Below are 25,965 nucleotides of genomic sequence, written 5' to 3' on the forward strand. Positions count from 1 at the left end.
CACTGGGGCACAACTCCTGCCCCCCCCCCATAAGAAGATAAGAAGAGCCCTACTGGATCAGACCAAGGGCCCATCTAGTCCAGCATTCTGTTCACACAGTGGCCAACCAGCTGTTGACTAGGAACCCGCAAGCAGGGCATGAGTGCAACAGCACCCTCCCACCCATGTTCCCCAGCAACTGGTGTACAGAGGCTCACTGCCTCTAGTACTGGAGGTAGCACATAGCCATCAGGGCTAGTAGCCATTGATAACCTACTCCTCCAGGAATTTCTCCAACCTCCTTTTAAAGCCATCCGAATTGGTGGCCATCACTACATCCTGTGGTAGTGAGTTGGGCATGTAGAAACATGTGCAGGAAGGAAATCCCCAGAAGACATTACAAAACCTTTCCCTTCTAATATTAATTCTGCACCAGTTTTCTTCAAAGCCTCTCCATTTCAAAGCTGCTTTATTTATTTCCAGGGCTTATTTGACTTCCAATGTATTTTTTTCACTCCCAGCTTGATCAATCTAGTGTTGATTCAACCAGTTATGCCCTTTTCTGGGGGTTGAAGCCTTTAGGTGGAGAACGTTCAAGTGTTTCATGGACTGATCCTAAAACCAGCCACATAAGCAACTCTGTATGTCTCTAATTGCCTTCTGCTAATTCAAGCTCTGCAAAGACAAACAACCAGCTCTTAAGATATTTTGGCTTTTGTGCATATCCAGCTAGAGTGTGTTTCACTTTATTTTTCTGCTTCCTAAAGTTTTAAATAGTTATAAATTACAAAAGAGAGAGAGAGAGACTTTGCTATTCTTTGGTACAAGCTGTTGACCCAACGCTGCTGATGCTGAAGTTTTTTTAACTGCACACAGGTCTTCCAAACAGTCTCTGCAATGTCCTGGAGGCTTTCAGCTGAAGGATTCCTTATTGTATTCAAACCTTGTCCCATAGGGATTGCTGCTGTTGCTCAGCTTGTGAAGGGCTTTGGAGATTCCACTGGGTCCACAGCAAAAAACCCCAACAGTCTTCCTGCAGAGACAGAAAACAGGGTTACCACCAGGGCTAGTCCAAGACATTTTGCCTGAAGCACAGTCCACATGGGGTACCTTCCACATACCCTGCTAGGCCCAACACATTCCAGCTGGGGATGGAGTTGTAGGCCAAACATCTGGAGAGAACACAGTTTGGGGAAGGCTGCATTATATGGAGGGGGATGACACAGAATGCCCCACTTGCAACCTCTGTCCAGTGGAAAGCTCAGGCAGTGTTCAATAAATGGTTGGACCAGCATCTCTAACTATCCAGATACCATGGTCAGGGCAGGGGGCTGGCTAGTTAGTGGTACTCAACCTCTGATATGTGTACCACTGGTAGGACGTAGAGATGTATGAGAATTTCGTTTTTGCTCGCAAAACATGTGAGCATGTCCTGGTCAAAGCTCTGAATGCGAGCACGTGTCTACTGGAAATATTCGCAAATTTGTCTTGTTCCTGATTCCAAGTTTGATTTGAGCAAATTTCCTCAGTACACTGAATCAGCCCCACGTTAGCCTATGGAGGAAATTTGTGCAAATTTGGGGAGATTTGCACAAATCTGTTGGATCGTGACTTGATTTGCTTACGTTTCCTGTTCGCACAGAGCGAGCAACAAGATGATGTGAGGAGAATCCTGGAGGTCAGAAAGATTGCTCCTTTGCCCATCCCTAGCAGGATGTAGAAGTAGTCTAGGTGGGGTGCAGGGGTTTCATGACAATTACTAAGAATTTGCTCTTCCTCAATCCCCATGTCCTCCTGCAAGTGAGACGTGCCCTCTCCTGCCGACCATACCTGCCACGGATTATCCATCTGTGATCTTTTTGCATGCTAGAAATAATCTTTTTAATTACTTATTATTATTGTTTGTTTGTGTTTTAAACCTATAGCAATAAAATATACTGCCAACAATACTACTGCAATTTTATGTCCTTCAATTTTACTGTACATGCTCAATGTAAAAACAGAATGCCTGAAAACATATAGATGTCCTTCTCAGACAAAGTGGGCTTTTTTGTTTCTATCATGGAAGGACCCAGCTTCTTTGATAGAGTGATTGATGGGACATAAGATATGAAAGGATGAGAACCACTGGGCTAGATAAGCAATTGGGTGTTCTCAGCTCTGTGGAGATGCATGTCCTAATGCTGGTGTTCGGACTGCTGTGTCACTTTACAGAATTTAAAAGGTGACATATAAGAAGAACATAAGAACAGCTCTGCTGATTAAGACCAAATGCCCATCTTTGGACAGATACTTCTGGGACAGATACTTCTGGGAAGCCCTCAAGCAAATCATGAGGACAATAATCCTCTACTTCTGTTGTTTCCCTACAAGTGGTATTCAGAGGTCTCTGATACTGGATGTAGCATAACACCACATGACGAGTACCATTGACCATCTTATCCTCCATGAATTTCCCGAACTCCCTTTTAAAGCCATCAAAGTTGCTGACCATCACCATATTCTGATAGGAAATTCCATAATTTAACTATGTACTATGTGCAGAACTCTTTGGTCTGTCCAGAATTTCCCATAATTCAGCTTCATGGGATGACCTCATTGGGTTGTAGTATTATGGGAGAGGCAGAAAAACTACTTCCTATCCACTTTCTCTGCACCATACATTATTTTATACACGTCTATTATGTCCCTCTGATACTCGCCTTTTTTTTCTAAGCTAAAGAGCTCCAGACATCGTAACCTTTCTTTGTAAGGGAGTTGCTCCAGCCCCTTGATCATTTTGGTTGCCCTTTTCCAGACCGTTCCCAGCTCTACCACATCCCTTTTGGTACAATCAAAATTGTACACAGTATTCCAAGTGTGGTGTCATCATAGATTTGTATAAAGAAAATGAGATACTCACAGTTTTATTTTCAGTCCCTTTCTTAATGATGCCACACTTGGAATTTGCCTTTTTTTCTCCACAGCTGTTGCACAGTGGGTAGATACTGTCATTAAACTATCCACCGTGACCCCAAGATCTCATTCCTGGTCGGTCCACAGCCTCCCCCCCCGCCGCCCCAGCTTAAAGGCTCTGGCTTTTTATGAAGAACCAGTCCAGAGAGACATCATTGGGCAGATGGCATGTTGCAACAATTAGTTGGCAACTGTCCATTTTCATAAGGCACTAAGCTTCCCTTTGGGTGGCTGCAATTAATTTAATTGGTCTGGTGCTGATCCTGGATTGACAGGGCCCACCACCAGGTCTCACGTGCATAATCCCCTGTGGGAAATTCATAATTAACAATCCTTTCAATGTTGCTAGGACTGTTTCATGGGTGACAACTCAGATGTCTACGATGCCAGATGTTCTTATCGCTTCCCAATCGTTACTGTCATTTTTTAAAGACCTTTTTAAAACACATACACACAACCAATTTTGTGAATTGGCTCTAACCAATGATGTAGACCGATTAATGAACTGTCAAATTAAGTTGTATTTCTTGTTTTGTTGTTTGTTGTTTTAGTTGCCATATTTCTGCTGAAAACTATAATAAAGGTCATTTTAGAAAAAACAAAAACAAAGTTTTGAGCAACCTGTGGATTTGGGGAGATTTGTGCAAATCTCCCATTTGATCGCGGTTTGATTTGCGCAGCATGGGCAGCGACCACAAACATGGATAGGAATTGGGCACAAGAAGAGCAGTGAGATGATGTTTGGAGAATCCTGCCCACCCCGAACATCACTCGTTTGCACATCTCTCATCCCATTTGTGTAAGCCTTCTAGGAGCTGATTTCCCCTCAGCTCCCGCCCCCTTCTCAACATGGTGGGATCAATATTTGCTAGTTATCTCATGGAGGTTGACAGAAGGGTGGACACGTGCCTTATTTTTCAGACGTCAGTCCTGTGTTTGAAGGCATCCCGTGTTTGAAGGGATGTCAGATTCAAAGCCAGAGAACCTGCATGTCCCTTAAATCTCCCAGTGTAGCAGGAGACAGGGCGGCTATGGCATCTCTTGCCTGTCTCCTCCCAGGCTCCATCATCCAATCCCCAACCTGATGTAAGTGATCAGGGCTCCGGGTATGCTTCACAGCAAGCAGGGGAAGGGGAAGTGGATGGCAGGCTGGAGGGGGCACGGGCAGGAGAAATTGCAGCTGCCCTTCCTCCCGCCATACTGCGAGATTTAAAGGTACACGTGCGCGCGCTCTCTTAGACGCTGACAAGCCTAACCACAAACTGATGGCCCCTTCACATTTTCTTCCCCAATTTCAAGCCATGAAGCCAGGAAAGGATGCTCTCCTTCACCCCCAAAGTGTTCAATATGCTAACAGATTCAGTGAAAGCCTCAGCACTGGGATGTGAAGGGGGAAAACCACCACCACTATGGCCTTGAATGGCAGGTGCGCACTACCTTGTCGGCAGCAGATGGCGCACGTTTGCTCAGCATAGTTTGAGTGAAAGCTGTGATGAAATAGTGCTCTTGCTTAGGAACGCTCATGACATCTGTTGGCCTTGAAGAATCCAAGAAATCCTCAATTCTTTTCAATGTGATGGCCTAACGCAGCCACCCCTGCAGAAGCATGCCCAAAGGACACTGTTAACTGCTCTAGAAAGATGCAGACAATCTGGAGAGGGTTCAGAGGAGGGCAACAAAGGCTATCAGGGGACTGGAAACAAAGCCCTACGAAGAGAGTCTGAAAGAACTGCATGTTTAGCCTGGAGAAGAGAAGCCTGAGGGGAGATAGGATAGCGCTCTTCAAGTACTTGAAAGGCTGTCACAGAGAGGAAGGCCAGCAGGGAAAACTTCCTGACTGTTAGAGCAATGCGACAATGGAACCAATTCCTTAGGGAGGTGGTGGGCTCTCCCACAGTGGAGGCATTCAAGACGAGGCTGGACAGCCATCTGTCAGGGATGCTGTGACTTGGATTCCTGCACTGAGCAGGAGGTTGGAGTCGATGGTCTTATAGACCCTTTCCAACCCTACTATTCTATGATTCTATGAGCTATTGAGTTCTTTGTTGCTCAACAGATACCCAATCCACAATCCCTAAAGCAGTTAAGCCACAGCACTTGGACAGGAGACAACTGATTCCCATCATCTTCTAAGGCACATAAATATATGAAACTGCTTTACGCCGAATCAGAACATGGGTCCAAATCAGTCAGCTGTTTTAACTGAACAACTAGTTGGCCTTAAATATATATATATATATATATATATATATATATATACACATATATATATATACACACACACACACATACATACATACATATATGCACACACATACATACATACACACACATACACACACACACGCACACATATTTTTGTGTGCATTTTTCAAATGTATACATGGACCCACTGACTAAAGAGTGCTCATGGGCATATTAGAATTGTGTGCAATTGTCATGGAGCATTTTTTTTTTTGTCGAATGCAAGCGCCTTTCTTTTGTGGAATGCATCACAAGCTCCAAAATGTATAGATTTCTGTGAGAACCAATTGTGTTCAGTTCCATGTTCAGCTCTGGGAGGTGTGGATTTTTCGGTGGCTGCCCCAAGGCTCTGGAACCCCCTTCCCAGGGAGGCAAGAGTGGCACCTTCCTTGATATGCTTTTGTAGGCATGTAAAAACGTTTTTGTTCCAGCAGGCCTTTGGGGATAACTAGTCTGGACCTGTGAAAATATGATGGATGGATACTATTTTTCTTGTTGTCTTTTAATGTTTTGATACTCTTACAATTTTAATAGTGATGATTTAATTATATGTTTAACTTTTGTACACTTTATAGTGTTTATAACTTTATAGTCTATTTATAGTTTTTAAGTGTATAAGTTTTAATGTTGTAAAGCCGCCTTGAGTCCCAGTATTGGGGAAAAGGTGGGATAAAAATAATAGTAGTAGTAGTAGTAAATCTGTACAAAAATCTACAAAGGAAAGAATTTCCCACCCATCCCTAGTTAGAAGCCATACATGTCCAGAAATGGTCTTCCTAAACTGGATAGGGGCCTGCACACCCAAAGGGTGCTGTGTGCTTGATCCAGTGGGGTATAAAAGGGCTATCCCTGTCAAAGAAGCTACAATTGTGTCAATCTGCTGTTTGGGAGGGTGAGTTAGATTTAGTGTCCACACCACTTACCCATCCCCATCAAAGGGTTGATCGCAGCTCCTTTGATAAGTCTGTGCACATACACGCCTATCTGCTGATTTACGGTTATTGTGTAGAACAGGGGTGCACAACCTTTCTGGCTCTGAGGGCCACATCGGGTGTCTGCACACATCACTCACACACATTCTCTCTCTCTCTCTCTCTCTCTCTCACACACACACACACACACACTCATCTCAGTAACAACAAATCTTGGACTTGCAGCAACAGCATCTGCTCCTTGCCGCAACATCAAGCTGTTGAAGCTCCTTCCCCTCTCCATCCACTCCAACCTGATTATACTCCTCCTCCAGGGAAAAAATGCTCTAGGAACACGCTGTATGGTTCTTGCCACAGAGGCCTCATTTGTAGGACGCCCACAGAGTGTCCTAGGAAGCTGGCAGGAACCTTCAAGCACTGCTTCTTCAGATGCTCCAGGGACACTCTAAGAACAAGGCTTCTCTGACAGGAATCATAGAGCCTGTTCCTAGTGCGATTCCCCCCTTTTTTGGTGGTTGCAGATGCTGGGGACCACCGGGCAAGCCTTGAGGGGTTCTGGAGGCCCATGGGTCACACGTTTTGCATCACTGGTATAGAATATTGTAAAGCTAGAATAGATACAGAAATAAAGAAACCCATATGAGCGGGAGTGGTGGTTAGCACCTCACCTTGAGGAAAAGCTAAAGTGTTCTTTTTAGTATTGAAATAGAAAGATAACTTGGGGGTGGGTGGGGGAATTACCTAGGTGAGAAAACAGGTAGGGAGAGAAAATCTCTCTCCCTCCTGTACTAGAACTTTGCATCATCCAATGACACTGATTAGCAGTGGATTCAGGGAAGACAGAAGAAACTTATTCACCCTGGTTTATCCAGAAGTGCTGGACTACATCTCCCAGCAAGCATGGCTAGCTGGGGGTGCTGGGAGTTGTAGTCCACTACATCTGAAGAGCACCAGATTGGGAAAGGATGATCTATGGAATTCCCTGCCCCGAGGTGTGGTGATGGCCACTGACTTAGATTATTTTAAAATGGGATTAGTCAAATTCATGGAGCATAAGGCTATCAGAGGCTATGAGCCATGATGGCTAAATGCTTCAGAAGGAGGATACCTCTGAATACCAATCGCTGGGTGGCAGCAACAGGAGAAGCCCATTGCTTCCATATGCTCAACTTCTGGGCTTCTGGACACATCTGTTGCTGGTGGAAACAGGACAGTGAATCTGATGGCCTCTTGGTCTGATCCACCAGGGCTATCCTTAAGTTTGTATGTGGAGCCTATATCTTCAGGATCCTTAGCATTTTACATACATCCAAAATCTTCTTTTAAAAAAACAAACAAACAGATGATACCACTGTTTCCCAATGAAAATATCACACGCACACACACACACCAACCTCTGAAATTTTCTCCAGAGCAAGCAAAGCCCACTGAAATGAATGGGAGCCACCACTAGGGATGTCTGTTGATGGGAAATCCATTTCATTTTTGACTTGACGGAATTCCCCGGCATGCCTGAATCAGCTTGCATTTGCAGGCTGAGTTGGTTCCCCCCCAATCCAGGAACTTTTCCCAAATTGCAACTGCAATTTGAACAAATCTCTATTTGCACAAATTAAAAAAAACCTGAAAATCCGCAAACTGGCCCGACTTGATCCAGATCGCGTCAGGCCAGTGCAGGGAAAAGAGACCAAAGTCTGGGGGGGCCGAACCAAGGGAAACCTGTTGTGCTCCACTCCCCAAATGGATTCCTCCAACATCCCTAGCTACTACTGGCCAACCTTTCATTAATTTCAACGGGCCTCATGCAGGAGATCTTAGGATTGCCCCCTAAAAGATTCAGCCTACCCTTCTAGCTTAGTTACAGTATTTCTTTCAAACCATTTAGAAATGACACTTACAGATGAAGCTTCCCTCAGTATGAGGCCAACATATATTGCTAGCAAGGCATTCATATAGAAGAATGGAATAAGACACAACTTTTCTACACCCATTACGAACATGTGCAGAACTCTCTCTCTCACTCTCTTTCTCTCCCACCCCCCTTAGCTTTCTAGTTGCCTGGAAAATGAACTGTTCTGATTGTGGAAGCTGACAGTTCTTTTGTTAAAACCCCGTTTCTCAGATGTAACGTATTAGATAACACCGAACCATCAGGTGCTTTGGCATTAAACGATAGCGTTAAGCCCAAAGTCATTTCCATACAAATGCAGTTTATTAAACTTGCTCCATTCCCATCTCTCCAGCTGCTGTGCAAGCTGGGTTGGGAATCTTACTTACTGTCTGTTACACTTGGCGATTTCATCGAATAGAAGTTCCCAGCGAGGCCGCCCAACGAAAAGCCGGTGGTTCAGGACTTGGTATTTCTCTCCAATTATTTTCTGCAAGAAAACAAGACGTTCCCCTTGGTGCACCTGGCAAATTGCCGCCGATCAATCACCGGCCACTTTGCACGTCAGTCGTAGGCATCCACTGAATGTCTGATGGGCGGCTCGGTTGCCATTGGCCCAGCAGGATTTGCATGGGTAGGCCTGTGAATGTCAGAGGGATGGCGGGGAAGTTCCACGTAGGGTTGGTGCCTCCATCCAGCACCCTTGGGCAGCTGCCAAGGCTCCGGTGTCCGGTACCTGCCCTGGGGCCGTCTAAAAATAAATGCATAAAGAAACTCCAGCCTAGCATTCTGAGCAGTGCCGGGTGCTGGGTCCAGAGTTGCCCTGGGATATTGAGGGAAATGTCAATGGCAGATTGATCCAGCTGACCAGTGCTGCTATGGTCCACCAGTGCCAGCAGGTAACCCTCTAGGGCCCACACTGACAGAATAAGGGGGACCACCAGAGGGCCTGTGTCAAAGCCAATCAAACGTGGAGCCAGCCACTAATGGGGGTCTGGTTGTAACATGGGTTCCAGTCACAGTGGGGGTGGGGAAGCATTTCTGGAAAGGGCTCGAGACCAAGTGCATTCTGACTAGTCCCATAAATACCCAAGAGGAAGGCTGGGCATAATGCAGCCTATCATATCCCAGCCTACGTCCAGGGGCCTCCGGCACCCCCTAGTGTCTAGTGATTTCGCTGTTCCCTTGGCATGCTGGAGGCTCTGGAAGGTACAAGGTGAGGCCTAGTGCAGCCTAGTGTAATTGAAAGGTTGCCACAGAGAGGAAGGCCAGGATCTCTTCTCAACCATCCCAGAGTACAGGACATGGAATAATGGGCTCAAGGTACAGGAAGCCAGGTTCTGGCTGAACATCAGGAAAAAAACTTCCTGACTGCAATGCGACAATGGAAACCATTACCCAGGGAGGTAGTGGGCTCTCTCACATTGGAGATATTCAAGATGAAGCTGGACAGCCAACTGTCAGGGATGCTTTGACTTAGATTCTTGCATTGAGCAGGGGGTTGGACTCGATGGTCTTATGGGCCCCTTCCAACCCTACTATTCTATGATTTTATGAAGGATATTCCCAGGATGCACTAGGCCTTCCTTATGCGCTCCAAGAAGGCAGTGACATCACCATGCCCTTGATCTTTTGCAGCCCGTGGGGAAGACGCAGAGAGCTCAAGCTCCACTAAGACTTTCCACACAAAATCTAGAGGGGTTATAGAAACTATTCTGGGCATTGCAATTCACTTTGGAAGGTTTGCAGAGTGTAACGCACGCATCACACTCTCTTGCCCTGGAACACAAGCAAGCTGGTCAATGGTATGGGCAACTTTGGGAGGTCCAGGGGGTATTTTTGCCTGCTGGACCCCTCCCATGGGCCACACCTCCCCCCCTCGCCAAACCCCCAAAGTAAAAAAAAGAAGAAGAAACAATTGGCATCTGGAGCAGCTCCAGAGCAAAATGAATTTGTTTTCAAGCTAATGTTGACCCTTTTGTAGTCAAAAAGGGTCAAAATGGCCACTCTGGAAAACTACACACACACATACGTAAACAATTTGGAGGGGCAGTAAGGGGCACGTGTTGACCGTTCCAGCTCTAGACATTATCAGTCAGGAAAATAATCCCGGTGCTGTTGGTGGGGTTCAAATTACAGTTTAAGCTACAGGAAATGGCTCCAAAGCTTAAATGCTGTCACACCCATGTTGATAGCTGCCATTCTGAGCAGATTATTGTTTGCCGTTGAATGCTGGCATCTTCCAAGCTGGAGGAGGCTCCTTTGACAGTTATCAATTCCACTAACTGTAAAGGAATAACATTTGTGGCATAAAAGTGAGGAAGAGAAATCGTGACCCAAGGCTATCTGTACAATTCAGGATTGCTAGACACCACAGACACACCACTGCTCTACAGGAAGCTGTGGAATGGAGTTTCCAACCTCTCCCATTGAGCTGGGAGAGGTTGGAAACTCCATTTCCCAGGCTCCCCTGCAGCAATGGAGAATCTATGGTGCCTTAGCACTCTAGCATCATACAGACTCCCCTTCCTTGCTTTTATGCCAGTCATTTTTCGCTGTCTTCCAAAGGCCCCTCTGCAGCTACAGAGTCTGTTTCCCCACATACCTGTATCCCATCCGTTCGACTGAGGTACAGCTGGATATTTACAAAGTCTGGCCGGTTTTCTTGCCAGAGCTGCGATAATGAATTACAAAAAGAAAGGAAGGAAGAAAAAGGCATGACGTGAATTAGCACATTTTCTCTTAAGCAGAAAGAAATACATTATTGTCAAATCCCCCAATGGAGATCGATTTTCAACCCATCGTGTCTCAGTGCCAGATAATATATGCAAATGTATGTATTAAAAATGCTGATGACTGTTTCTTCTAAGCCAAAGAACTTGATTTGTAGTAGAGAAGAGATGGGTGGGGGTGGGGGAAAGGAGGCACTCAACCCACCCCCTAACCACTACTTTTATTCCACTGCATCTGTTTTCTCCCGGCGAGTCAAGACTGAGTCATGGGCAGCAGTCAGACAGAAGCCATGAGGAATCAGGAATGGTGCCAGAGAATCAAACCTAAGGGACCAATCCAGGAGTGAGAGCCAAAGAGCACACCAAAACACACCATAGCCAGGAAGATCATTAGTTACCCAGGCAACCCACCTTTCTAGTTTTTTAGAGCCCATCCTGTCTTGCAGGGCCCAATGGCCAACGTGAGTAGGCAAAAACGGTCCAGAGACTGATAATACTTCACTGTCCTAGAAATTGCTCCAAATAGTAGCTCTGATGGCTCCTCCCCTCCCCCTCCCCCTCCCTCCCTCCCTCCCTCCCTCCGCCCCCCTTACACACACACACACACACACACTCCTGGTTCTATCCCTTCCTGCATCATAGAGATAGCCCTATGGGTCATAGGGCAATTCCACGAGAACGGAGACACAGAGATGAAAAATTAAAAACTGCGCAAACTGACCAAAGCTGGTGTCAGTTCATCAACCTGCCCGGTCACTGAAGTCATCAGATGGAATGCTCCTGGTGGTTTTGCATGGACCTATGGCCCAAATAGAGTCCACCCAGAGAAGAACCTTCAGTGTGGTAGCCCACTTTCTATGGAACTCCCTGCATCTGGAGGTCAGGCAGGCACCAACATTGTGTTTTTTTTGGCTCCTGCTGAAGATACCCTTATTTCAAGAAGTCTTCCTTGATTGCCCAGCCACGGTTTTTATTGCTACTCTGTTTTTAAAAACTTTTAATATGTTGTTTTATTCTTTATAAATTCTAATATAGTGTTTTTATTCTTTCTTTGTTCACTGCTCTGGAATACACTCTGCATTGTGTATATAAATGTTGCAAATAAAATGTAATAATAAATTTATATTCCACCTTTCTTCCCCTTGCAAGGAACATACAATGGCCCTCCTCTTCTACATTTTATCCTCATCACAGCCCTGTGAGGGAGGTTAGGCAGAGAGTCAGTAACTGGCCCAAATTCACCCAGTGAGCTTCATGGCCAAGTGGAGACCAGAACCCACATCTCCCAAGACCCAGTCCAACACTCTAATAGCTACACCGCAGTGGCTCCCATATACATCATGATACGCATATGTAAAAACCATTATTCTGTATAGGCAGGAATGAATGAACATAATGAAATGGGTAAATGAATAGTCCTGAATAGGGTTAGCAGAAATATTAAGAGGCCCTAGCAGGAGAAATACAACGATGAAGTGTAACAAGCAAGCTAACAAATTTAGGAGAGCCATGGGAGATTGCAACATTTTGGTGGGAAGTCTATTGATTGGCCCAATTGTTATCTCTGGGGCTTGTAGCTGGAAGAAATAAGGCCACTGGTAAAAAGAAATTAGAAGAAACGTTCTTCAGTGATGGTGTAGCATCACAGCATTTAAACAGAGGTTTCTTGTGATCAGCTTCACTATCATAGAAAAGGGCTATGGAATGGGGGTTGCAACTGAGACAGGTGGCTCATTAAAGACAGCTAGCTATATGGATGGACATGCAATTAGCGCTGCCCTAAGAATTTGCTGATGCAGCAGCTAAAAAAAAGCATCCATGTCATTTTCACAAAGAGAGAAGGAATAAATGGTTACCAAGGACAACTTGTTCATTGATGGTAAAATACATCTGCACTTCCTAAACACGTTGTGTATGCATTTTATCCATCCACTGGAACTGTGCACTGTTGAGTATAGACTGTGGTCTTCCTGTCCCCGCAGACAGATCCATGCTTTCTGTGAATCACAGAAGTGGAGGATGAAACTGACGAGTTCTTTGACTAGTATGGAATATGGCGATGCTGGGCTAAAAGAAGTAGTGTGTGGAGAGGTTGAAACTGATAAAGCTTTTTACAGTAGGAATACATAGCAGAAGCAGATGAGATTAAGAAGAGGTGGAAAGAACACACAGAAGAACTATACAGGAAAGCTCTGAATGTTCCTGATAACCATGATAGTGCGGTCACTGAACTTGAGCCGAACATTCTAATTCCAAAAAATTGGAATTCCAATACATTCCAATTCCAAAAAAGGGCAACGCCAAAGAGTGTTCAAACTACCGTACAATTGCACTCCTTTCACATGCCAGCAAGGTTATGCTCAAAATCCTACAAGCTAGGCTTCAGCAGTATGCGAACCGAGAACTACCGGAAGTACAAACTGGGTTTCAAAGAGGCAGAGGAACTAGAGATCAAATCACCAACTTTCGCTGGCTCATGGAGAAAGCAAGAGAATTCCAGAAAAACGACTATTTCTGCTTCATTGACTACGCTAAAGCCTTTGATTGTGTGGATCACAACAAACTGTGGCAAATTCTGAAAGTGATGGGGGTACCAGACCACCTTACCTGTCTCCTGAGAAACATGTACGAGGGTCAAGAAGAAACAGTAAGAACCAGACATGGAACAACCAATTGGTTCAAAATTGGGAAAGCAGTATGACAAGGCTGCATATTGTCGCCCTGCTTATTTAACTTATATGCGGAGTACATAATGAGAAACGTGGGGTTGGATGAATCACAGGTCAGAATTAAGATTGCTGGGAGAATTATCAACAACCTCAGATACGCAGATGATACCACCCTAATGGCAGAAAGCCATCTAAACAGCCTCTTGTTGAGGGTGAAAGAGGAGAGTGCAAAAGCTGGTTTGAAACTCAACATTAAAAAAACGAAGATCATGGCATCTGGCCCCATCCCTTCCTGGCATTTGGAAGGGGAAGAAATGGAAGCAGTGACAGATTTTATTTTCTTGGGTTCCAAGATCACCGCAGACGGTGACTGTAGCCATGAAAATAAAAGACGCTTGCTCCTTGGGAGGAAAGCTATGGCAAACCTAGACAGCATAGTAAGAAGCAGAGACATCACCTTGCCGACAAAGGTCCGTATAATCAAAGCTATGGTTTTCCCAGTAGTAACGTATGGCTGTGAGAGCTGGACTATAAGGAAGGCTGAGCGCTGAAGAATTGATGCTTTCGAACTGTGGTGCTGGAGAAGACTCTTACAAGTCCCCTGGACTGCAAGGAGGTCAAATCAGTCCATCCTAAAGGAAATCAACCCTGAGTGCTCATTGGAAGGACAGATACTGAAGCTGAAGCTCAAATATTTTGGCCACCTAATGCAAAGAGAAAACTCCCTGGAAAAGACCCTGATGCTGGGAAAGACTGAAGGCCAAAGGAGAAGGGGACGGCAGAGGATGAGATGGCTAGATAGTATCACCGATGCAATGAATATGGACTTGAGCACACTCCGGGAGAGAGCGGAGGACAGGAAGGCCTGGCGTGCTATGGTCCATGGGGTCACGAAGAGTCGGACACGACTGAACAAAAAGGAAAACGTGTGCAAGACCACTGATAAAAGAAATTATATATGTGTGTGTATACACACACACACACACACACACACACACACATATATATATATATATATGATCCCATTTGCACAAATCATGGGACCCCAAAAATTTTAAAAAACCCATGGTCCCATTTGTGCAAATTGCTGCCACCATTTTAAAAAATATGAAATCCGCGTATTGGATCAACTCTCTACAGATTGAGCTGACCCTGGTGGGAGGAAATGAAATGAAATCCACCCAGGCCGAACCAATAAACTCCATTGAGATTTCACCCCCCAAATTGAATTCTCATCTCTACCTGTAGCTAGCACCTGAGCTGGGACTATCAGTAGTGTCACCTGGTGATTTTGTTCTTGTGTGCATAACAAACACTCTCTTCCAACAACCTAGGAGACGACTTTATACATGGACTTCACCAGACGGTCGACACCGAAATCAGATTGACTACATCCTTTGTAGCCAAAGGTGGCGGACATCTATGCAGTCGGTAAAAACAAGACCTGGAGCTGATTGTAGTTCAGATCACGAACTTCTTATTGCACAATTTAGAATCAGACTAAAGAGAATAGGGAAGACCCACAGATCAGTTAGATATGAGCTCACGAATATTCCTCATGAATATGCAGTGGAGGTGAAGAATAGATTTAAGGGACTAGATTTAGTAGATAGGGTCCCGGAAGAACTATGGACAGAAGTTCGCAACATTGTTCAGGAGGCGGCAACAAACAACATCCCAAAGCAAAAGAAAACCAAGAAGGCAAGATGGCTGTCTGCTGAGACCCTGGAAGCAGCCCAAGAAAGAAGGAAAGCAAAAAGCAACAGTGATAGGGGGAGATATGCCCAATTAAATGCAAAATTCCAGAGGTTAGCCAGAAGAGATAAGGAATTATTTTTAAACAAGCAATGAGCGGAAGTGGAAGAAGGTAATAGAATAGGAAGGACAAGAGACCTCTTCCAGAAAATTAGAAACATCGGAGGTAAATTCCAGGCAAAAATGGGTATGATCAAAAACAAAGATGGCAAGGACCTAACAGAAGCAGAAGAGATCAAGGAAAGGTGGCAAGAATATACGGAAGATCTGTATAGGAAGGATAATAATATCGGGGATAGATTTGACGGTGTGGTCAGTGAGCTAGAGCCAGACATCCTGAAGAGTGAGGTTGAATGGGCCTTAAGAAGCATTGCTAATAACAAGGCAGCAGGAGATGATGGTATCCCAGCTGAACTATTTAAAATCTTGCAAGGTGATGCTGTCAAGGTGATGCTTGCCATATGCCAGCAAATTTGGAAAACACAAGAATGGCCAACAGATTGGAAAAAAATGAACTTATATCCCCATACTAAAAAACGGAAGCACCAAAGAATGTTCCAACTATCGAACAGTGGCACTTATTTCACATGCCAGTAAGGTAACGCTCAAGATCTTGCAAGGTAGACTCCAGCAATTCATGGAACGAGAACTGCCAGATGGACAAGCTGGGTTTCGAAAAGACAGAGGAACTAGAGACCAAATGGTCAATATCTGCTGGATAATGGAGAAAGCCAGGGAGTTTCAGAAAAACATCTATTTCTGTTTTATTGACTATTCTAAAGCCTTTGACTGTGTGGATCATAACAAATTGTGGCAAGTTCTTGGTGGTATGGGGATACCAAGTCATATTGTCTGCCTCCTGAGGAATCTGTATAACGATCAAGTAGCAACGGTAAGAACAGACCATGGAACAACGGACTGGTTTAAGATTGGGAAAGGAGTACGGCAGGGTTGTATACTCTCACCCTACCTATTCAACCTGTACGCAGAACACATCATGCGACGTGCTGGGCTTGATGAAGCCAAGGCTGGAGTTAAAATCACTGGAAGAAACATTAACAATCTCTGATACGCAGATGATACCACTTTGATGGCTGAAAGCGAGGAGGAGCTGAGGAACCTCATGATGAAGGTGAAAGAAGAAAGTACAAAAGCTGGGTTGCAGTTAAACCTCAAAAAAACCCCAAGATTATGGCAACCAGCTTGATTGATAACTGGCAAAATGAGGGAGAAAACGTGGAGGCAGTGACAGACTTTGTCTTTCTAGGCGTAAAGATTACTGCAGACGCTGACTGCATCCAGGAAATCAGAAGACGTTTACTTCTTGGGAGGACAGCAATGACAAATCTTTATAAAATAATGAAGAGCAGAGACATCACACTGACAACAAAGGTATAGTTTCTTAAAGCATAGTTAAAGCAATGGTATTCCCCATAGTAACCAATGGCTGCGAGAGCTGGACCATAAGGAAGGCTGAGCGAAGGAAGATAGATGCTTTTGAACTGTGGTGCTGGAGGAAAATTCTGAGAGTGCCTTGGACTGCAAGAAGATCCAACCAGTCCATACTCCAGGAAATACAGCCAGACTGCTCACTTGAGGGAAGGATATTAAAGGCAAAACTGAAGTACTATGGCCACATAATGAGAAGACAGGATACCCTGGAGAAGCTGCTGATGCTAGGGAAAGTGGAAGGCAAAAGGAAGAGGGGCCGACCAAGGGCAAGATGGACGGATGATATTCTGGAGGTGACGGACTCGACCTTGGGGGAGCTGGGGGTGGTGACGGCCGACAGGAAGCTCTGGCGTGGGCTGGTCCATGAATGGCCCCTTCCAACCCTACTATTCTATGATTCTAAGTAAGGTGTGTGTGTGTGCGTGCAGTTTATATACATGCTCTCTATGCGTATAGGTACACTCACCCTGAGTATATGTGTATGTATGTGGCTGTGTACACAAACACACACACGTTCACACATGCACACACATAAAGTGCAAACCTCCAATATCCACACATAACTTTGTTAGATATGCCTAATTTCTAAGTCTCACTTAATTTCAATAACTGTTATTTATCATAATATTCGATGAGTAAGGATGCAATCCTATACTGAACCCAATATAACTTACTTCTAAGTAGACATGCATGGAATTGCACTATTAATTAGTGGAGGCTGGTGGCTCCAATTTCGGTGGGGCTATGAATCATTCCGGGTTTTAGTCAGAACCAGCCAGGGCATTGAATGAGCTATTCAATGTGCTGATGCCATTTTGGGGATAGGGCTCAGCACTCTGAATAGCTGCTTCAGGGCTCTGACTGAAACCCAGAATGGATTCACAGCCCCACTGAAATCAGAGCGACCAGCCTCCACTGCTATTAGTGTGCTTTTAAAGGAAGGACAGAAGATCCTTCAAAAATAAACCCACACCCCCTTACCTTGTTGTGCAACTTGCACATCAGATCAGCAAACCAGTGGAATGACCGGATGTCTCTGCAAACCCAAATGAAGTAAAGTCTCCTGAGCTTGTAGCATTCCCAGTCGTCACTTTATGTAACAGCCACATTTGGGGGAGGAAAATAATTTTAAAAATTACCATGTAAAAATCAAGCACCAATTTGAGATGTGTCATCATGTTCATTATGCCCAGCTGCTGTTTTGAGTTGCAGAAGTGCAACCAGGTGATGCTTAGGCATGCCATACTATGGATTATTCTACATCAGGCTTCCCTAGCGACTGGTCCCCTCCAGATGGTGCCTTCCAGAGGTGTTGGACTGCAACTCCCATCATCCCAATCACCATGTTCTACATCTTAAAAGCTATCTTGTTCCTACAATGTGGAGATTCATGTCTCATCCAACTATCTGCTACAGTGAGGAGGAAGCATCCACTGGTTTTGTTGCAAAGAAAGCACAGACATAGAACGACTAGGCAACCAAGTCTCATGAGTGGTAGGTACATGGCTAGAGATACATGTGCAGCTACACTATGTGTGTTATGCGTGCATGAGAATTTCGTTTTTGCTCGTAAATCATGTGAGCATGTCCTGTTCAAAGCCCCAAACGCAAGCACGTGTCCAGCGAAAATATTCGCAAATCGTCGAACACGTGTTCGTGCTTGGCTCATTCCCAGTTCAATTTGTGCACATTTCCTCAGTAGACTGAACCCATCCTGCTGTAGTCTGTGGAGGAAATCTCTGCAAAGGGAAATTTGCACAAATCTCCCATTTAATCACTGCTCGATTTCCGCAAATCTTGCCTCCGTGCAGAGCAAGCAGCAACCGCCGACCCGAATCGGGCATGAGATGAGCAGCAAGACAAGAATCTGGAGAATCCTAGAGATATCAAACGTTGCTCTTATGCCTACCCCTACTGTGTAACAATTGCTACTGTGTAGCAAAGAAGGAAGCTCTCTAGCAGTCCCATGAGGTGTGGAACAGACAAGACAGGAAGAGCAAGACACTGGTGGCACTCTAACCCCCTTCCCTCCACGCCGAGTCCAAAAGAGAGGGGGTGCAGGTCCACCCCAGAACACCCCAACCTGGACAAAGATCAGTTAAATTCTATAAATGCCAGTTCCCAAGTTTCTGTCACCCACTAGTGTCATATGAAGAATTGGAATGAGGGTGGAGTTATGCAGATAGAAGGGGTGGGGCTAGGCAAACAAGCCTGGCTCTCTGCTCTCACCCACAACCAAAAGACAGCCAAAGTATATCTAAACACAGGCTGTTGGAATTTATTTTGTAAGCCCTTTGGGGCAGAGAGCTGTTATTTACCGCAGAGGTCCATGTTAACCTGAGGTCCTTTTAACCAGAGATTACAGGCATTCCACCTGCAACCTTATGCACTGTGCTAAGGCCCTTCTCCCAAAGCCACATTTTATAAAAGAATGGCTTTGCCCTTCTGGCGACAATCGCATTGCCACAGGGCATATTTGGTAAAAGGATTCTAGCATATCTTGCGGTACAGGGGAGGCTTTAACATGACCAGGCTTACATACAGCAGGGTGTTGAGGATGGATGCAAACGGAGTCACTCCAATGCCTCCAGCCACACAGAGGCTAATCTCATAATTGAAGGATTCTTCAAAGGGGCTCCCGAAGGGACCATCTACATAAAGCCTACAGGAACATGAGAAACAAGTACATTAAAAAAAAATGATGTTTTTAATCAGGAAGATAACAAAACAATGTGGCACATTCAAATTAAAATGTACATAGAAGTAGTTTAAATTAAATATTTTAGAGAGTAATCCTAACTCCCAGATCCATTGGCTGGAGGAGGTCTGGATGGGGTAGAAGTGTCTCTTCAGTGGGGAGAGGAATGTCACCTGCAAGGGGCAGGCACAGCAACCCTGGTAGTCCCTGGTATGCTCATGGGTGCAAATCTACCACCGGTGGTGTTTCCACCAGCAATAGCCTGCAAAACAGGGTGTTCCAAGGGCATGGAAAGTCAGAGGGGTAGGCCTGGAATCCTAGAGATCTCGAACATTGCTAGTTCACCCATCCCTAATGTGTAACAACTGCTACTGTGTTGAAGGAAGCTCTCTAGCAGTCCCATGACATGTAGAACAGATGAGAGAGGAAGGAAGAGGAAGACACTGGTGGCGCTCTAACCTCCTTCCCTCCACTCCAAGTGCAAAAGCAGATGTTCTATCTCTTCCTCCTGACTGCCAGTTCTGCCCTTGAGTGGCCAAACTGTGTGCCACTGAAACAGGTTGAACCTAGGCCTCCAAAACCCACCCTGTCAGTATAACTTTGCGCTCCCTGCCCCCACTCCCAGGCATACACAAATCCTTATCTGGCAAACCATGGGCAGAATCCAACAGGGTGCTTATGCCTCGCCCTGCTTCTGTAACGCCTGGCCAATTCCACTGCAGAAGCAGCTGCCACCACTTGTGCGACATTCAACTAGCACTTCTGGGGCAACGTGAAATGAGCACGAACACTCATTTCTGGAAGGAGAATAAGCATTTCCTTCCAAAAATGAGCATTTCCACTCATTTTGGGGGTTCCTTTAGGAAGCACTAAATCTCTCTTGCGTACACAGTGAGTCCCACGGCTGGAAGGGAACTGGCAGGGCAGGAGGAAATCGGCAGGGGCATAAGTGCCCCATTGGATTCTGCCCTATAATTTCTAGCCTCCATCTTCTCTTGCTCTGTCATTGCTACAGGATTCCAACCTCTCCCTGATGCTATTTAACATCTATGTGAGGCCACTGGGGGATATCATCAGGAGGTTTGGGGTGTGGTGTCATCAATATGCGGATGACATGCAGCTCTACCTCTCGTTTAAATCCTCACCAAGGCTGGCCGTAGAATCCCCGTCCAAGTGTCTGGAGAAGGTGGGTGGCTGGATGGGGAGGAAAAAGCTGAAGCTGAACCCTGAAAACACCGAGGTACTTTTGGGGGGAGACAAGGGGAGGTTGGGGGATGTTGACCTGGTGTTGAATGGGGTATGGCTACCCTTGAAAGACCAGGTCTGCAGCCTAGGGGTCATTTTAGACTCCCAACTGTTCATGGAGGCTCAGCTGTCAGCTGTGAGCCGGGCAGTGCTGTACCAACTCCATCTGATATGGTGGCTGCACCACTACCTTCCCGACCATCTTCTCCCATTGGTAGTACATGCCCTGGTCTCCTCTCATCTAGACTACTGTAATGCACTGTAAGTTACTCTTGAAGATGCTTCGGAAGCTGCAGCTGGTGCAGAACACGGTGGCTTGTCTGATTAAAGGTATCCACCAGCATGATCACATCACTTCGCTGCTGAAGGAGTTCCACTGGCTACCAGTTGTTTTCCAGGCCAAATTCAAGGCATTGGCTTGACCTTTAAAACACTATATGGTTCCGGCCCAGCCTATCTCAAGGAGCACCTCCAGCAACACCAAACGGGCCGCTCAACAAGATCAGCCTCGGATGGCCTTCTCTCTGTCCCATCAGCCAGGACAGCTAGGCTGGTGAGGACGAGGGAGAGGGCCTTCTCTGTGGCGGCCCCCACTCTGTGGAACTTCCTCCCTAGGGAACTCCGCCATGCCCCCTCTTCAATGAGCTTCCGCCATGCACTGAAAACGTGGTTATTCAGGCAGGCATTTGGGGTGGGTTAGGGTATTTTTAAATAATGTTTTAATGTTTAATTTTACTGTTTTAAATTGTACCATTGTACATCGCCCAGAGTGGCTGGGTGACCGGCCAGATGGGTGATTAAGAAACTAACTAACTAACTAACTAACTAAATATAAAGGAACACTCTGCTGGTTCAGTGCTAAGGTGTATTAACGACACTTTTCTTTCTGTGAATATCTGTGATAAAATAAATAATATTCTTTACAGTTACACTTTGTCAGTGTTCTTCGAGTAATTTCCCCACTGTATCTAGCACAGTGTATCACAGTGTATCTGATCACTGATACACAGTGATCAGTGTATCACACTGTATCTACCATGCGCAGTGCCACATTTCTGCCAAAGATCCTGTGTCATTTGAGTTTGTGTGTATAGATGCATCATTCCATACATATGTGATCGGAGACATGGGCAGCAGTTTTTGTAACATATATTCCAATTACCCTGGTTCCTATTACCCTGGTTCATTACATTTACATTTACCCTGGTTCATTTCTATTACCCTGGTCCTATTACCTTATGCATAACAGGTTCTCGATTACATTTGTTCCTATTACCTTGTGCATTACAGGTTACAGGTCCTATTAGATTCAGGACAGATAAAAGGAATTACTTCTTCACACAGCACATAGTTAAACTGTGGAATTCGCTACCACAGGATGCAGTGATAGCCACCAATTTGGAAGGCTTTAAAAGGGAGTTGGACAGTTCCTGGAGGAAAAGGCTATCAATGGCTACTAGTCTTGACGGCAATGTGCTGCACTGAGCCTATGTGCACCAATTGCTGGGGAACATGGGTGGGAGGGTGCTGTTATACTCATGTCCTGCTTGTGTGTCCTGGTTGACAGCTGGTTGACCACCGTGTGAACAGAATGCTGGACTAAATGGACCCTTGGTCTGATCCAACATGGCTCGTCTTATGTTCTTACCCTGTGTATTACAGGTTTGCTATTACCTTGTGCATAACAGGTTCCTATTTCCCTGTGCATTGCACAGTGCACTGTACATCTCCCACATCTATGGCTATTACAAGGGGTGTGGGAGAGGAGAAAGGGTGTTACACTCAATGTAACACTTACATTGTGTTACACTCAATGTAACAACAGACAAGAGGTAAGTTGTAATAGACCAGGTGTAGGCAACCTGGTGCCCTCCACATATTTTGGACTACAACTCTCATAATTCATGTCCACTGGCTATTCTGGCTGAGGCTGATGGGAGTTGTAGTCCAACCCATCTTGAGGCCACAAGGTTGCTGATCCTTGTACCAGACATTATCGAGGTGAGTGACTCAACATCAGGCTGCAGTTTTAACAGCAGCCCTATGTTTTTTATAGGGATGTTAGAGAAATCCGCTGCAGATTCAAATGAGGCCAGATTCTTTGGAACCCGGCCTCCAGAATCTGTGGCGGATCGGCCCCACTTACCTCCGCTCCAGGAGGATTCTGCACGGGACGGCACTCAGCTGCTTGTTCCACTGGAGCCATTCTCCTCCACGCTGATCGCCATTTTTTTTTTAATGGCGATCGGCAGGATGTGCCCATAGACTTATACACAAAATAGAGACGTGAATCTTGGGTATAAGTCTATGTATCCATACGCTATGGACACATAGACTTATACGCAATATCCTGCTGATTGCCATTTTTTTTTTTTTTAATGGCAATCAGTGTGGAGGAGAACAGCTCCGGCTGTCAAGGTAAGTGGCTCTCAAGCTGGGCAGTTCCGTGGAATCCTCACGGAGCGGAGATGCTCTGGAGGATTCTGGGGAGGGGGAGGAATAGATCGCCTTCCCCCCCCAGGGGGATTCTGCACCGGAACTGGCAGTGGGGAATCCGTACATCCCTAGTTTTTTATAATGTAATGAAGGGTCTTGTGGCGTAAAGTTTTGTGGGCCAGATCCCCCCCCCTTTTTGCGAAATGCATGTGACCTGCAAAGGCTCATTCCCCAATAAATGTGTTAAGACGGTAAGGTGTCACAGGCTGTTTTTGCTGCAACTGATTAGCTCGTTGTAGCAGAGGCGTTGAACCACTTTTAGCTTGAGGGCTGAATTCCATTTCAGACAAACATGTGGGGGCTGCATTCCAGTGGTGGTTGGGGCCAAAGGCAAAAAAGGTGTGGCCAAAATACCAGCATTTTTTAATGTAAAGCTCTTACAGCCAGTAACTGATCATTAGGAGAGACATTTAATCCTTTTAGAATTGGGGGGGGGGGACCTGCACGAAAGCCAGGAATCCACCAAAGCATAGGTGGATGGAGGAAAGTGGGTGGGGCCAGGGAAGGGGGCATGGCCAGCTGGGGAACTCTGGAGGGTCAGGTTTGGCCTACACCCTTCCTAGAGTTTACACTCTTAGATAGCTTGAAAAAGGGATGTGACCAATCCATGGAGAATGAGGCTATCAGTAACTACTAGTCATGATAGCTATATATTACCTCTAGGATACCTGTTGTTGGGGAAGAACAGTGGGAAAGAGCTATTGGCCCCATTTCCTGCTTGGGAGCTTTCCAGAGGCATTTGATTGTCCACTGTGGGAAGCAGAATGCCAGCAGACCAGGGGTGAAGAATGTGTGGCCCTCCAGATGTTGTTGGGCTGCAACTCCCATTAGCCCTAGCCAGGATAGCCAACAACATCTGGAGGGCCATACACTCATCATGCCTAAGTTGGCCTTGGGTCTCATCCATTGGGAATTCTTATTATGTTCTTAACAGGTCCAATTAGCACCCCATGTCACTTCTACCACTGGGATGCCAAGATATATTTATTACATTATCCTGATTTTATTGTTAAACCTCTATGAGGCGGATCTTACTTTGGTTCTAGCTTTTAACTGCAATATAACTGACTGTGCAAATCTTTTTCTTTGAATATAATTTTCAAGGCACAGGATAGCCTGTAGGATTTGTCATTTCTTGGTTGGCATTTTTTCCCTTTTATAAATCTCACTGCCTTAAGGGTATTTATTGGTATGACATCTAAGTCATAATGAAGAGACCTGCATAAAACCCACTGGAATTAATTTGCCTCAGACTTCATTTCCATATAAGCAGGAGAATTATATTTTAGTGCTTGTTTATGATTAACATCTCTTTCTCAGCACAGGAGGAAGAATCTCTCTAGCAAAAAAGAAGAAAAAAAGCACATTTCCTTCCCGTAGACCACAGTGTTTGTAATCGTTTACTTCTTTTTAAACAGAATCAGGTCTTTTTGTAAGATGTGTTTGCTTACTTTTTTAATTTTCAGGAGAGAAATAAGAATGGTTTGCTTCAGAAACCAACTAACTGAATATGTAATATTTCCTAAATAACCTTTGTGTTTTTTTCCCCATTTTTTTTTTAAATTCTTGTAGAAAGAAAGAAATCGGTAAAAACACAACAATTATCATAGGATAAATTCCAAACTGAAAATAGGATGCTTCCAGGCAAGGCTTTTATTTTCGCCTTGCCTCTTTCACAGAATTTTACAGGTGATCCAGATGACATCTTCAATTTGTAACCCTCCCATGTTTTCCCACCAGTTCTTCCATCGTTTTTCTTATCAGAAAAAAAAAAAAATCCAATAAGGGTGCAATCCTATGCACGTTTAAAGAGAAAAGAAGTCCTACAACTCCCGGCATTCCCCAGCCAGTCGTGCTGCGAGTTGTATGTCTTTATTTCTGTCTAAATATGCACAGCTTTGCTCCTTAAGGAAGAAAAGGCAGAACAGCTGCACAATGCCTTCTGATTCTTAGCACTAAGAGCCCTCCATCTGAAAGCACCCATAGTTGATGCCTTTAGAGAAAAATTATCACTACCAAGCTGGGGCTGAACATTCGAACTTACATGGTTTACAACACAACTGGCCCTTCCCATGCATCTCATGTGATGACAAGGGGAAGTGCTTCCCACACTACCCAGATGTTTTACACCAGATGTTTTACATGATCACTCAGCAGCTCCTGACACTGGGGGACTCAGGTTGAAGTCCCTGCCCAAACATGAAGCTCCCTGGGAGATCTGGGGCCACTCAGTATCTCCAGCTCAATCTACCTTGCAGGGTCGTTGTGAGGATAGAAGGAGGAGTCGGCAGCCATAGTACTGAGGGGGCAGGTGAGCAACTTTCCCCCTTGCACCATCCCTCCCTTCCCATCTGTAGGGAACTCACCACTGTTGCCTCCAGCTGCTGGGAGAGGAACTACCTGAGGTGAAGGAAAAGGTGAGGCCTCCCACCACTCCACCTACAGAAGCTGACTGGCCTGGCCGTTGAATCAAGGGATGGGAGAACCCACGATTTTCGAGCTCAACTAAATTCTCCAAAAATCACTTAAAGGCTTGTTTTGGCTCACTTCCATTTTCAACATATTTTTTTGGCTCATTTGAATGGGAAAACAGCACATTTTGAACACAAAAAGTGCACATTCCTGTGGATATTTTTTTTCAAAATTGAACTGTCACCTCCATTGACTAACGGGTGAAAACAATTTTTCTTTAATGCACATTTCAAAGTGTGCATTTTTCATAAATACACACTGTTCGAACACAATCACGAGTTCAGGAATTTGTGAACATTTGCGCAGAATATGCGCTCCTGTTTGGGATTGCAAATGGGGCATTTTTGAGGGATTTCCAAACTGAAACAAAATTCACGGACATCCCTGGCTGAATCTTTCTACAACACTGGGGATGGGACAGCATCCTCCAAATCACCTGAGGGCAGCA

General features: G+C 45.2%; 1 protein-coding gene across 1 annotated transcript in view; it reads right to left on the minus strand.

Moving 5' to 3' along the window:
- Positions 1–689: 689 nt before the first annotated feature.
- Positions 690–25,965, minus strand: part of NOX4 (NADPH oxidase 4) — a 159,250-nt gene continuing 133,974 nt past the window's right edge. Inside the window, exons 14-18 of the mRNA XM_084841607.1 lie at positions 19,149–19,268; positions 17,588–17,696; positions 10,604–10,672; positions 8,388–8,488; positions 690–1,012 (exon numbers count right to left, since the gene is read on the minus strand). Of these exons, the coding sequence (XP_084697733.1) occupies positions 892–1,012; positions 8,388–8,488; positions 10,604–10,672; positions 17,588–17,696; positions 19,149–19,268 (520 nt within the window). The 3' untranslated portion in view covers positions 690–891. The remainder of the gene's footprint in view (positions 1,013–8,387; positions 8,489–10,603; positions 10,673–17,587; positions 17,697–19,148; positions 19,269–25,965) is intronic.

The sequence above is a fragment of the Heloderma suspectum genome, chromosome 3, assembly GCF_057233095.1.
Source record: "Heloderma suspectum isolate Gila_16-S chromosome 3, 16-S_ref, whole genome shotgun sequence".
NCBI lineage: Eukaryota > Metazoa > Chordata > Lepidosauria > Squamata > Helodermatidae > Heloderma > Heloderma suspectum.